At 36.1% G+C, this 14,823-nt stretch overlaps 1 protein-coding gene and 1 non-coding gene across 3 annotated transcripts in view; one reads left to right on the top strand and one right to left on the bottom strand.

Moving 5' to 3' along the window:
• Positions 1 to 14,823, bottom strand: part of LOC116848084 (2-amino-3-ketobutyrate coenzyme A ligase, mitochondrial) — a 96,330-nt gene that overhangs the window by 60,712 nt on the left and 20,795 nt on the right. For both annotated transcript variants that reach the window (XM_032823849.1, XM_032823850.1), the window contains 4 exons: positions 4,065 to 4,351; positions 3,772 to 3,978; positions 3,483 to 3,675; positions 3,183 to 3,360 (listed from right to left, as the gene is read on the bottom strand). In XM_032823849.1, coding sequence (XP_032679740.1) covers positions 3,183 to 3,360; positions 3,483 to 3,675; positions 3,772 to 3,978; positions 4,065 to 4,351 — 865 coding nt within the window. The remainder of the gene's footprint in view (positions 1 to 3,182; positions 3,361 to 3,482; positions 3,676 to 3,771; positions 3,979 to 4,064; positions 4,352 to 14,823) is intronic.
• Positions 12,074 to 12,147, top strand: Trnas-gga. The gene has a single exon. It is a non-coding gene; the product is annotated as a tRNA-Ser (tRNA).

Genomic DNA, 14,823 nt, shown 5'->3' with positions numbered 1-14,823 from the left:
GGTTCCAAGCTCATGCTCTGCATTTGGTGGGATCAGCTGGGGGTAGTGTATTACGAGCTGCTCCAACCCAACCAAACCATCACAAGAGATCTCTATCGACGACAATTGATGCGTTTGAGCCGAGCATTGAAAGAAAAACGGCCGCAATATGAGCAAAAACACGATAAAGTGATTTTGCTGCATGATAACGCTCGGCCACATGTCGTATCACCGGTCAAAACATACCTGGAAACGCTGAAATGGGAAGTCCTACCCCACCCGCTGTACTCTCCAGACATTGCGCCTTCTGATTACTATTTATTTCGATCGATGACTAACGGCCTGGCTGAGCAGCACTTCACTTCGTATGAAGAAACGAAAAAATGGATCGATTCATGGATAGCCGCAAAAGAAGTGTTGTTTTTTCGACGTGGAATTCAAATGCTGCCAGAAAGATGGGAAAAAGTAGTCTCCAGCGATGAGCAATACTTTAATTGACTTGTTTTTTTATTATTTTTTTTAAATAAAGGATTTATTTTCACAAAAAACGGCGAGAACTTATTCACGCTCCCAATAATTCGTAGCTTATCTAAAAACACTGTATTATGTAAAATATGCATTTGTTCAGTGTGCAATATTAAAGGAGAAGCGCTGAATTATTCGAAATTCGTACGGATTCGATGTTATTATAAGAATTCTTTGTTCCGTGTTAATACAGCGACATTTTACATGTTCCTACAAATGGAGCATATATTTCGACAATGCCAAAGATAAATAACATTTCACGTAACCAAGAATATTACAACACTATTGCAAAAATTGTTTACTAAATATGTACAGTGCATATGTACACTTTTATACCCGATTGTCACAATTTTAAGAACAAAATTTTTAATAGATATGCTGTATATAGGTGCAAGATTGCATGTAAAAAAATAAAAAAACTAAAAAAATATTATGATAGTAAAACTATGGCGATGCAGTACATAAGAAAAAATAAATGTTATTTATCCATATCACACATTTATAGTTATTATTTCAAATAACATATTTTGCACATTAAAGTTCCCGCTTCCGGTTTTAGCCTAAACATGGCGTCGCTGACCTAATCTTTTAATCGCGTAATTGCGCGACTCTGATTAGAGGGTCACTACGGCAATGTTCGTGCGCTGGTCCTTAGTATTAGTAAGCATACGTATAAAGAGAAAATAGCTTGTGCGGAGAGTTATCGAGAGGAGAGTTATCGAGAGAGTACTGTATAAGATGAATCAGGATATTTCTGGTTTCTAAAACTTTACCAAAATGTTTATGCAACAGAACGTAAAATGTCACACGGCGATATTACGATGATATAAAGACGTTTTTTACAACAAAATATTGTTTAGCAGGATGTACTACCAAATGTTACTATTAGGTAGCACATATTTTAAAATTTAAAATATATGATATGCAAATATTATCATTATCCGTTAGCTGTTATCAATACCTAACCCTGAGCGAGATGGATGAAAGAATACACAGTTTAATCATAATTTTCAACCGACTGCAACAAATATAAATAAAAATAAATAAAATCTTCTCTTTTTAATGTGTATATAATTATAAAAGTCTATAATAGCATATATATGTAAAGGTTTAAACCCAGATAGCCAAACCTGCGCACAGATTTTGTGCAGTCTGTCAACAATGCCTGTTGACAGAATGGCAACAGATTGCACACAGAAACTGTTTTATCAGTCTCTGACGACAGATTGGTGATAGACTGCGCGTAGAGCCTGCCGACAAACTTTGATGGCAGATTGGCGGCAGACTGCACGCAGATTCTGTTTCGCAAATAAGCTATAATTCTATCAAGAGCTATTAAATGGAGTAGTTTCATATGCACATGTAAATTCATGTAAAACTCCGAGAGGAGTTAAGATAATTATATTGTGCAATAATTGAACACATATACACAATAAAAAACAATTTTTACTTTTTAAAATTATATTATACATTTCTTATAAAAAAGCAAAAATAATAGAGAAATAAACAATACAAAATAATAACGAGTACAGATATAGAATAGTACAACAGTTAAATGGCCATTTAAAAGCGTACATATACCCTGTTCTCATAATGTTTTATACAATTTTTCATATTATTATTTTTTTTAATGTCATTATATCATTAAATCTAAACCATTTAACAACAATTTTTGTGATGATTTATTTGAAATATTTATATCATTCGATTTTGATAAAACTTAATACAATCTGAACAGGACGATCGACCAAATTAATTCGCACATGTAAAAGTACAGTATTTCATTAACATGATGGAAAAATGTCATTATCTGTTGTTTTATTGCAGTAATTTTTTATACAGTTCTTGGTAGATAATTCCGAATTATCATACCGGTCTCTCTTACATTATTTATACGCTAAACGATTTTATCTATATTTTACGGTTTAAAAGACGAACAAAGTCTAAGATTTTTCTTCCTTAAACCTAGTGAGCAATATAAAGCACTTTTTATCAAGTGAGGAATTGACGTAGTGTCTAAGGCGACGGACGATTATCCAAAAGATATCTTCAGTTCAAGTTCGAATCTCACCAGAGAAAATTTTAAAAATTATGAAAAAATAATATAGAAAAACTTTTTTTTCTTTGTATTTTACAAGTATTTATGAATATTTATGAGAAAGTGCTCATTCTATGAGTAATTATGAAAAATTATGAGAAAATTTTCTACCAAAGATTTAATTGAAGAATCTACGAAACGACAAGATCTACGCGCAATCTGCCGCCAATCTGTGGATAGATTCTGTTAGCAGGTTTTGTCGATAGAATTGCAGTACATTGCGGACACAGATGACTATGGATCTGTCGACAGATCCAGCTCGAATCTTTCGCCAATCTGCCGTTAGTTTGCGCACAGATTGTTTACTGGGAAAGTAGTCTTAAACAAGACGTTTTTAAGACGACTTAAAACAATGTCTTTAGGATGTCTAAAAAACATCTCAAAACAATATAAAAAAATAACGTCTAAAAAACATCTCAAAACAATGTCTATATGACGTTTTAAATCGACGCATAATACGTCTTAAAGACGTTATAAAAATGTCTTTTTGATAACTTTTTAAGACATGAGAAATATTTTAAGACGTCTTAATATTGTGTAGGTACTTAATACTAATGTATGAATGTTTACATATACATACCAATCATTTTGTCTGCAAATTTTGTTGCTAATTTCGCATCACCCAATATAACAGGACAAATAGGATGATTATCACCGCTGATAGTAAAACCAGCTTTGATCATAGTATTTCTGAAGTACTCAGTATTGTTTGCTAAACGATTCAAATATGTTGCATTGTCCATTATAAGATCCATAACCTATTGATAATATTTAAAATATTAATTTTAAAATAATTTGTTATTTTTCTTATATAACAATCTTATTTAACAATTCTATAACAATCGGGATTATTGATTGTATATATAACATAATATTCTACCTTGCTCGCTGAAGCAACTACAGGTGGAGGCAATGAATTTGAGAATAAATATGGTCTACTTCTTTGTCTTAGTAAACTGACAATTTCTTTCTTACTAGTAGTATAACCACCTGCTGCTCCACCAAGAGCTTTTCCTAATGTAGAATTAATAATGTCAACACTACCTAGACGATCAAAATACTCCTCTGTACCTCTAAATTAGGATAAAATTAATTAAAATTAAATTGCGATATAATACGTATAATGATAGTTTAAAATAAAATAACTGTAAGTATGTCTTTTGAATTACCTGCCAGTTTTACCAAAAAAACCAGTAGCGTGACAATCGTCTATGAACGTGATAGCATTATATTTTTCGGCAAGTTCGATTATATTGGGCAATGGTGCAACAGTACCATCCATGGAAAATACTCCATCACTTGCAATGAGGCGTAAACGTGCCGATCTGCTTTCCTGAAGTTTATTTTCTAAATCCGCCATATTTCTGTGCTTATATCTTGAAATTATAAATAAGAAGAGATATAAAATATTATAACTTAGAAAACTTGTTCATATATAAATACTAGTTAAACAGTAAGATACCTGTACTTCTTCGCTTTACACAATCGAATACCGTCGATGATAGATGCATGATTTAACTCATCACTTAATATTGCATCATCAGAAGTTAACAGAGCTTCAAAAATACCAGCATTTGCATCGAAGCAAGATGCGTAAAGTATAGCATCTTCCCTACCATGAAATACAGAGATTTTCTTCTCTAATTCAACATGTATTTCCTGCGTCCCACATATGAATCTTACAGAACTCAAGCCAGCTCCATATTTATCCAGTGCAATTTTTGCTGCGTAAACAACATCCTCGTTATTCTGCATTTAAAAATTTCATTTTATTCTTCCAATTTTTATTAAAAAATTCACAGGTTTATCGATAAAATTATGGTGCGAAAGAAAATGATGTTATAACGAAAACAAGTCGCAGATATAGAACAAAATGTTTTTATAACAGACTTCGTTTTTAAGAAAACTGATTTTGGAAATTGCATAACTATTGGATTAGCAAAAAAAATCTACCAAATTTTTTAGTCAAGTGTAATTTTATTGCATTTAATAGAAACAAATTACGAGGGTAGATCAATTAATACCCGTGTTTGAAGACAGGTGGTGTTGCTGAGGGAAGTTAATATTATCATCGCGTACTACCATCTTTCAAACGACGCCATACAAAATTTCAGACTGATTCATAGACTGAAATATATACTACCTGGGATGCGCGCTGCCTCTTGAGGCGTGGGGAATGAGAAAGACGTTCCTTGTTTCCTATCTTATCCTTGTCTGGCTCATAGTATAGCCGAGAGTGGGGAGAATGTGATACAATCCAAGTTAGAAAAAAAAGTTAGAAATAATATGAAAAGCAATGACCAATAAATGTCAATGACTTAAGCTTATGAATGAAAGTTTAAGATATAAAAAAAATATGTATATTTTTTCTTATTTATCAGTATTCACTTATCGACTTATTATTAAAAAAAATAAAGCAAAGATGGTTTTAAATTGGGAGATTTAACTTATGTTTAGAAATCAGCCGACTTAGCTTTTGGTTCAGATTATACTAGATAAAGCGCTGTTCGAGACCTACAAGCATGCTCTCTCTCATCCCGCAATACTCAAGAGGTAGCGCGCGGTAGAATATATTTCCAGGTAGTATATATTTCAGTGTTCATAGGTTAATTTTGATTTGTATTAAACGAGTTTGATGTTTTTCGATATAATGGAAAAAAAGCAATATCGATCCGTAATTCGCTTTTTATTTTTGGATAAAAAAACGTGCGAAGAAATAAAAGCGAAGTTAGATGCTGTCTATGGGGACCCTTCACCATCTATAGGTGTTTACGTTAAATCGAGTAGAGTTAATTCCACTAGGGCCGAAAAATGTCATAGGCACAACCATCTAGTAACTACGTAGTTTGTGACAACTCAATCCTGTCTCATATTGCCATGAGTTGAGTTGAATTAGCGGTAATCATCAATAACATCGTAGATACTATACGAGGTTCGTATTTCGCAAAATTTTACGAATTGCGTAAGACATAATATTTTTATGTATCTATATAAAACTTATATTAGGTGGTAAACTTAGTTCCTGCGGTTTTTTGTTTAAAAAACTCATTTATTTCGACATCAAAAGCAAAAAATACATTAATCGAAGTATTTTCTCTTGCTAGCTATACATTTTTCCCATCTTTCGGGCAACGCGTAGATTCCGCGACGATAGAACGATTGGTCTTTTGATGCAATCCATTCGTCGATCCATTTTCGCACATCCTCGTAATTTCTGAAGTGTGTATCCACCAAGCCGTGCTGCATCGACCGGAACAAGTAATAGTCCGAAGGAGCTAAGTCTGGTGAATACGCTGGGTGCGGGAGAACTTCCCACTCGAGCTGCATCAGTGTTTCTTTGACGGCTTTGGCAACGTGTGGTCGAGCGTTGTCGTGCAAAAGCATGACTTTACGTCGATTGCTGGCTACTGCTGGCCTTTTTTCCAACAATGCTTCATTCAGACGGTTTAATTGTGATTGATATCGATCCCCCGTGATACTTTCGTTCGGTCTGAGTAGCTCATAATAAACGACGCCGTGCATATCCCACCAAATGCAAAGCATTGCTTTGTGGCCATGAATATTTCTCTTTGGTGTGGATGTCGATGGTTGGCCAGGGTCTACCCATGATTTTCTTCGTTTAGGATTATCGAAGTATATCCATTTTTCATCGCCAGTCACTATGCGCCACAAAAAACTCTTCTTTTTCTGCCTGGCGAGCAGAGAAATAGAGATGTTTAAGCGATTCGCAATGGCATTTGCGGTTAATTCGTGTGGTACCCATTTTCCCTCCTTTTGAATTTTTCCCATTGCATGTAGACGTTTGGAAACAGCCATCGGAGTAACATTTAATGCTGCAGACAATTCTTGGAGCGTTTGAGTAGAGTTTTCGTCCAATAATGCCTGCAAATCGGTGTCTTCAAACTTTTTCGGTTGGCCTGAGCGTTCTTTATCATTGACATCAAAATCACCACTCTTAAATCGCTGAAACCATACTTGGCATGTTCTTTCCGATGGAGCATAATTGTCATAAGCTTTGAAAAGCAATTTATGAGCTGCAGCTGCAGTTTTTTTCAAATCAAAGTAATGAAGCAGCACATGTCGACAAAACAACTTATCACGTTCCATATTTAATTAAAAGAAAAAATAGCACTGCTCGCTTAAATGAATCTTTTCGCACTGAATTTTATTGATAGATGTCTAACCTCTAAAATGCAGCCAGTTTTAGATGTCAAAATAAATTACACCTACAACTAACGTCATCAAACTGTGAGCCGCAGGAACTAAGTTTACCACCTAATATTTACATAACATCACATGTAATGTATATGTAAGTTTTATATAGATTAGTAAAAATATATTGTGTCTTACACACTTCGTAAAATTTTACGAAATATGTACCTCGTATAGTATCCTTGATGTTACTGCTGGTTACCGCTAAGGGCTAAGGGCTAAGGCAGAGAACGAGTCGTAGGCATCGTAGTAAAGTAAGGCATAGAAAAACGTAAATGTAAGACTAATAACCTTTCATGACATTGGGTGTATATCAGTTGGACACGGGGCAATTGGACACAGTCCAATCACAAGTCGCTGTTCCAAGGGACCCTACAAATGTCTCTAATCATACGGTGCTGTGATTGGCTGTGTCCAAATGCACCGTATCCAAGTGCACCGCTCCCACATACATTTACGTTTTTTTTTTGCCTTAATTTACGCTAACTCAACTCAATTCATGGTAATATGAGGCAGTATTGAATTGTCATGAACTATGTAGTTACTAAATGGTTGTGCCTATGATATTTTTCAACTCCAATGGAATTAACTCTACTTGATTTAACGTAATGATTTAACATATGACAACTATGAGATATTGGTTTAACGAATTCAAACATGGTCGTATATCTGTTTTTGATGAGGAGCGCCCGGCAGACGTGGAGAAAATCATTGAAAAGGTCCATGACACGATTCTCGCTGATTCTCGAACGAAAGTGCGCAAAATAGCAGAGATCGTAGGCATGTCGTACGGAACCGCAATCAATATTTTACATGATAAGTTAAGAATGAGAAAGCTGTCAGCCCGATGGGTGCAGCGATTTCTCACGGTGGACAACAAGCGGATACGGCTGTCAATTTCGAAGCAGTGTTTGGACTTTTTTAAACGAAATCCGCAGGAGTTTTTGCGTCGAATCGTCATCGTTGATAAAACCTGGATCTATCACTATACGCCAGAGATCAAGTAACAGTCAAAACAATGGACTTTTCCGGACGAATCTGCTCCGAAGAAGGCAAAAACGGAAAGGTCATGGCCACGATTTTTTGGGATTCGAAGACAATAATCCTCGTGAATTTTTTGGAGAAAAAAGCACGATCACGGAGCAGTACTACAGTGAATTATTGGACCGATTCGACGAAAAATTGAAGGAGACACGGCCCCATTTGGCAAAGAAAAAAATGCTGTTTCACAACGACAACGCACCAGCACACTCATGCGAAATCGTCGCAGCCAAATTGCATGAATTGCGTTACGAATTGCTGCCGTATCTGTACTCGCCCGACCTAGCCCTCTGCGATTTATTTCTGTTCCTCAACGTGAAAACGTGGCTCGCGGGAAAAAAAAATCAGCTCAAACGAGGAGGTCATCGTCGAGACAGAAGCCCATTTTGAAGAGTTTGACAAATCGTATTTCTTGGAGAGGTTAAAGAAATCGCAGGGACGTTGGGAAAAGTGTATCATATTAAGTATACAACTTTGCTTCCGTTTTTTTCCGAAATTCGAGACTTTATTGTAAAATCTGGTTATAAATTTATGATTCAAAGTATTGTCCATCTCTGGCTACTACTTTCTCCTATCTTTCGGGCAGCGTACGAATCCCACGTCGAAAAAACTGGTCATCCTTTGAGGCGATCCACGAATCGATCCAAATTTTTACTTCTTCATAAGACCGGAAGTGCTGGTCAGCCAGGCCGTGTGCCATTGATCGAAACAAGTGATAGTCAAAGGGAGCAACGTCTGGAGAATACGGCGGGAGGGGTAGGACTTCCCATTTCAACGTTCCCAAATATGTCTTGACCACTTTCGCAACATGGGGTCGAGTATTGTCATGCTGCAAAATCACTTTATCGTGTCTCTCGTTGTATTGCGGCCGTTTGTCTTTCAATGCTTGGCTCAAACGCATCAATTGCGTTCGATACCGATCGCCTGTGATTGTTTCAGTCGGTTTTAACAGCTCATAATATACTACGCCGAGCTGGTCCCACCAAATACAGAGCATGACCTTGGAGCCGTGAATATTCGGTTAGTCCGTCGACGTGGAAGCATGGCCGGGAACTCCCCATGATTTTCTGCGCTTGGGGTTATCGTAATGAACCCATTTTTCGTCCCCAGTCACAATGCGATACAGAAATCCCTTCCATCTTTGTCTTTCAAGCAGCTGTTCACAAGCAAACGAACGCTGTTTAACATCTCTCGTCTTCAATTCGTACGGCACCCAATTTCTTTGCTTCTAAATCATTCCCATGGGTTTGAGACGTTTTGAAATGGCTTGTTGAGTCACTCCCAATGATCGTGCCAATTCTTCTCGATTTTGACACGAGTCTTGATCAAGTAATGCCTCCAATTCTGCATCTTCGAAAACCTTCTCTCTTCCACCGCTATGCCGGTCTTCGACGTCAAAATCACCGTTCTTGAAGCGTTGAAACCACTCACGACACGTTCTTTCACTAATAGCGGCCTCACCATAAGTATTTGAGAGCATTCGATGAGCCTCAGCCGCAGATTTCTTCATATTGAAGCAGAAAATTAAAACCTCCCGCAAATGACGAGAATTTGGCTCGTAAACTGACATTTTCAATCGAGAATAACTTTATGATGCAGACACAAATCGACTAATGTTTCTATGGGGTTATGTTGACAGATGCCCAAGTTTATTGTATGACGTCTATGATCTATTTATTTCGACCACCACTTATCGCTAAAGCCATCTACGTATAGGAAAACGGCGGAAGCAAAGTTGTACACCTAATACTAAAAGAAGATGACGTTGAAAATTAAAAAAAAAATTTTGTAAAAAGCTTCATTCCTAACACGGGTACTTATTAATCCACCCTTGTATTCGTCAAATAAATAATCCTCATTATTGTCATCATTATACAGGGTGTCCCGTATAAGACGCCAAAAGAAAAATATAAGTAGAACAGATAAAAGTGAAAAAATATTGTAGAGATCATTTTTCAAACAACCATGTAAAATTTCGATTTATTAAATAAAATAGATAGACAAATCAGAGCGCGCGACGTGACAGGCGGGATATGCGGCTCGCCGCGGCCGGCAAAAAAAATGGATGAGCGCACACGTACATGCAAGCACACATGGAGCTATCCATTTCAGTATACTATCAAACAGCCCACCTCTCTGGCCTAGTCTATAAGTCTGTGAGCAATCGTTCATTTTCTTCGCCGGCCACGGCAAGCCGTATGTCTCGCATGTCGCATTGCACGCTCTGATTAGCCCATCTATTTTACATAGTTGTTCGAAAAATGATTTCTATAATATTTTTTTACTTTGATCTGTTCTACTTATATATTTTTTCTTTGGTACGTTTTGTGCGGGACACCTTGTATATCCAGCAACAGCAGACTTTATGCAGTGTTTGCAACAAACTCTATTAGCAACTTACTGATACAATACAAATACTTGCTAATACAAAATATAACAAGATCTGATGACAAAGTATGACAAACTGACGGCAGAAAGCGAAGAGGATCCTATCATTCCAATGCTTTTAAGGGGATGTCGGAGTCGATCTCAAACTTCAAAAGTATTGATAACGCAGATTTTGTAGTTCAGAGGCTACCGCCTCTGAACGGGGTTTGTGCAAGTGGACCTTTGTTTGTGAGAAATAATAGTACAAAGTTCAGGTCGCGAAGCTGTAGCGTATATAGGGCTAAAGTTACGGCTCTTTTTCAACGAGGCGGTGTGGCTGAGCGAACTAAGACTAGCGCGCCAAACGTTCGAATCCCGTCGACGACTTGTCCATGTGCGGTTCTCTTTTATTTTTTCTTACCTTAAGACATGCAATTAATGCTTTTATTAGTATAATACATTAGTTTTGAATATATTTTTCGTTTTTATGCTATTAATTAGGGGAGTGTCAGGCTTGTTTAACGTAAACATTACATATATAATACACACATAATTTACATCGCTTATAATGAAATATATTTTTTATACATCATTTTCTTATTAAAACATTGTATACAATATTGTCACATAATAAAATACTTGTTTGTAAAACTTACACGTTATAAATTTGTTATTTTGTCGCAGTTGCGGGTGAAATGCTATATAAAAACATGCATGCAATTGGTATAAACATTTGTAATGTTTCACTTGATTTTATACAGCATTCCATCCGCAACATTACGACAAAATATTTGAAATTTATAACGTATAAGTTTTACAAGCAAGTTTTATTATGTGACAATGTTATATACAATGTTTCGATAAGAAAATAATGTATTAAAAATATATTTGATTGTAAACAATGCAAATTATGTGTGTATTATGTGTGTAATGTTTGCATTAAACAAGCCTAACACTTCCTTAATTAATAGCTGATTAATAGCATAAAAACGAAAGATATATTCAAAACTAATGTAATATATTGGAAAAACATTAATTACATGTCCTAAAGTAAGAAAGAATAAAAAAAAACACCGCATACGGACAAGTCGTCGACGGAATTTAAACGCTCGCCGACGGCCCAAAAATGTTCGGCGCGTGAACTTTAATTCGCTCACTCACGCTGTCTCGCTGAAAAAGGGCCGCAACTTTCGGCCTATGTACGCTACAGCTCCGCAACCCAAACTTTATATTATAATTTCTCACTAACAAAGGCCCACTTGCACAAATTAGAATATTCATGCTCAACATCGTAGTTATTGAACGTGCTATAACTCATTCGGAAATCAATGTAGCAGATTGTGGCATCTCCATATTAGATGTGGCACTTCTTATGCAAGCGTTTCTCCCCGTCTATTTGCAAGCACACACACATACAATATTTATTGTACACTTCCATTCATAGTCGTAAAATAGACGGAATATAAAAGTCGAGATGTGATGATAACGAGAAAGAGATGAACTAATAGTGAGAAATTAACAGCACATAAGGAGCAAGCACAGATTATTTAATACTATTAAATACTAATATTACTTTATTTAATATTAATATGATTGTGTCCAATTGTGTTAAACGCACATATCGAAATTTTTTCTTCGATTATCGCTCCTTATGTGCCGTTAATTTCTCACTACTAGTTTATCTATTTTCAAGGGCTTTTCTATTATTTCGGTTTATCTTAAGCATCGGCAGGAAGAATATGCTATCTCTCTCTCGTATAATAACATCTCTTACGAGATCGACTCTTTCGTTCTCTCTCGACTTACATCTTAGATAATTTATAAACATTGTGTTGCGAGATTACTGTCGAAGCCTCGGTGGCCGAATGGAAAGGCGTCCCGCCCGGAAAGTGGGGAGGTTCCAGGTTCGAGTCCTGGCGGAGGCAGTTTTTTCGCAACATATATAAGGAATCTATTTGAGTCATTTGTTTAATGGGGGTTTGGGATTTTAATTAAAAAAAATATATATATTTAAAAATTGGGACTCAAGGATCAGTCTAAGTATGGAAGGTGATTCTCCACGTACGATAATCGAAGAAAAAATTTCGGTACGTGCGTTTAACATACTGGACAATTTTATCCTCCCCCAATTATATTAATATTAAATAAAGTAATATTAGTATTTAATAGCATTAAGACATCCGTGCTTGCTCCTTATGTGTCGTTAATTTCTCACTATTAGTTTATCTATTTTCAAGGAGCTTTCTATTATTTCGGTTTAACAGAAAGAGATGAATAGCGAAACTCGTATTTCCGTTTTTCTTTTAGAACGCAATCAGGAAGATAAAAATATTCGGCTTTTGTCTTTCCTCTCTATTTATCTCATATTTTGTGTTTGTTTTTATCTCAATTTTGCAACTGAAATATTGAATACGCTCGGTCTATTCATGAAATATATTCTTCGGCCCCGAAGTATCGATTATACATGTACACTCGTGGTCTAAAAGGTTCGTGCACCGATTTTTTGTAGATTTCTGAACGCGTCCCAACTTCAGGAGAGAGACAATCACTGTTTGACACGCCAGCGCTGCCACTTATTACGCGAGCAGAAAGATGTCATCCTTCAAGATACTACATATGTCATCCTTCGAGTGTCCACGGTTCACGAGTGTATGCGCTATCACCAGAGTTAGAAAGTCAAGCGTTACTTGTAACACCATTATTATTATATTTTTATTGGAAACGATAATGATACTTTTTACAGTTCTTGAAGTGAAAAGTAGCAGTATTTTCACTCAAGGTAGTGAAAATAGTGTCAGTCGAAATCACAAGAGTAAATTTTTTATTCAAAATTTAAAGTGCATTTTGATTCCATACGAGTAGATGTTTCAATCGATTCGAATGCACAAGATTTACTCTTACTTTCGACTGAAAATATTCACTAAATGATTGAAAAAAGAGAATTCATTTTATAAGAGTAAAATTCATTTCATAAGAGTAAAATTCATTTTATAAGAGTAAAATTCGGGAGCGGTGCACTTGGACACGGTGCATTTGGACACAGCCAATCACAGCACCGTATGATTAAAGACATTTGTAGGGTCCCTTGGAACAGCGACTTGTGATTGGACTGTGTCCAATTGCCCCGTGTCCAACTGATATACACCCGTAAAATTCACTTGAATTCAAGCGATTCTCTCTCTGCTATCATTATATTTTTGAAGTAAAATTTAATTTCAAGAAAGGAGAAGAGCTAATAAGGCTTTCTTGGCCTTCCTTTATAGAATAAAACGCATCTTTCTTAAATAACTTTTCTAACTCTGGCTATTGCGAGCATTTATGACATTATTTATTATCAGTAAAAAAATAGGAAAAAGGGGCAATTCGAGTTCAAGCACAGGACTAATAGTGCTATGTACTATATGGGTAAAATCTTCCTTGTGTTAGGAAATCGTGTAATATTTATTGAACATGATTAATCAATATAAATAATCAGACGTTTCGGCTCAATCATGATCTCTTCAGTGATAATAAAAACTCAAGGTTTACAATATGAACGCATTACAATTAATTAAAGACCTGATTAAAATGACAGGAGTGTTAATCGCAATATTAAAGCTGACACGACCGTTACCGAAATAATATTAAGTAGTCAAATTAATATTAAGAAGTAGCCGTCATAACTATAAAAAAACATAAAATAAAATAAAAGTAAATAAAATTGAAATATAATAAATAATTAAAACAGACAATATAAAATACCTTCGTTGAGCTCGGCTAAAAGTAAAACGATCCTGTCAACGATAACATCGCCACATCTAAGAAATACAAATAATTACAGATTTATATAATTGAGCATTAACATTGCGGCAACGACTAGTGGAAGAAAAAGAAACCAAAACAAAGTTTATTGTTATAACAAACCGCAGTAGTTGCTGCCCAAATATTCAATGTCCTTTTGTGAGTTAAGGGGAGATATACACCTAGCATGGTCGAAAAAATCGATTTTTTTTTTTGCATTTTCTTGATGCTTGAGGTCTCAAGAATATCTGGTTAAAATTGCAAGTCAATATCTCAATAAATAACGAAGTTACAGCCGAGAGAGTAAACCGTCTCCGAGAGCGCGCCGTACCGCCTGTTTTGCGGCCGAGCCGAGAGGCAGCGACCCTTCGAAGAGAGCGTGTCTAGACCTGTTTTACGATTCTATTGTGTTTTCGGGCGTGGTCGGGTCCAGGTATAACGGAAATATCACACGACCGTTATTCTTTGCCGGAAATTGGACGCGTTTCGTCAGTAGCTTGCCGTTCGTGCAACTGTGCGTTACAGTGAGTTTTCGTCTGTGAATACATATTCTGAGGAAAATGGATAACAGATATAAAGGTTCTCGGGAAGCTCATCAATCCGGATCTTTTCGCAAAGATCGAAGCAAGAAGAAGATACCGCCCAAAAATCGAAATACTGCCGAAAAAGTAGAACTTTCCGACGAGAATATTAGTTCCAGTGCCAAAAAATTGAAGACTGATCGTGAGACATCCGCACCAGAAGATCCAAACATCGGGTATCGAATTTTGAATTTTCTGGCAGTGTTTTCTGCCTTATCGGAATGTGTAAAATGCAAAAAG

Source organism: Odontomachus brunneus, unplaced genomic scaffold, assembly GCF_010583005.1.
Source record: "Odontomachus brunneus isolate Ranch 3 - 2012 unplaced genomic scaffold, Obru_v1 Obru_scaffold_089, whole genome shotgun sequence".
Taxonomy (NCBI): Eukaryota; Metazoa; Arthropoda; class Insecta; order Hymenoptera; family Formicidae; genus Odontomachus; species Odontomachus brunneus.
Note: the sequence above shows the minus strand (reverse complement) of the source record. Positions and strands in the feature narration are given on the sequence as shown.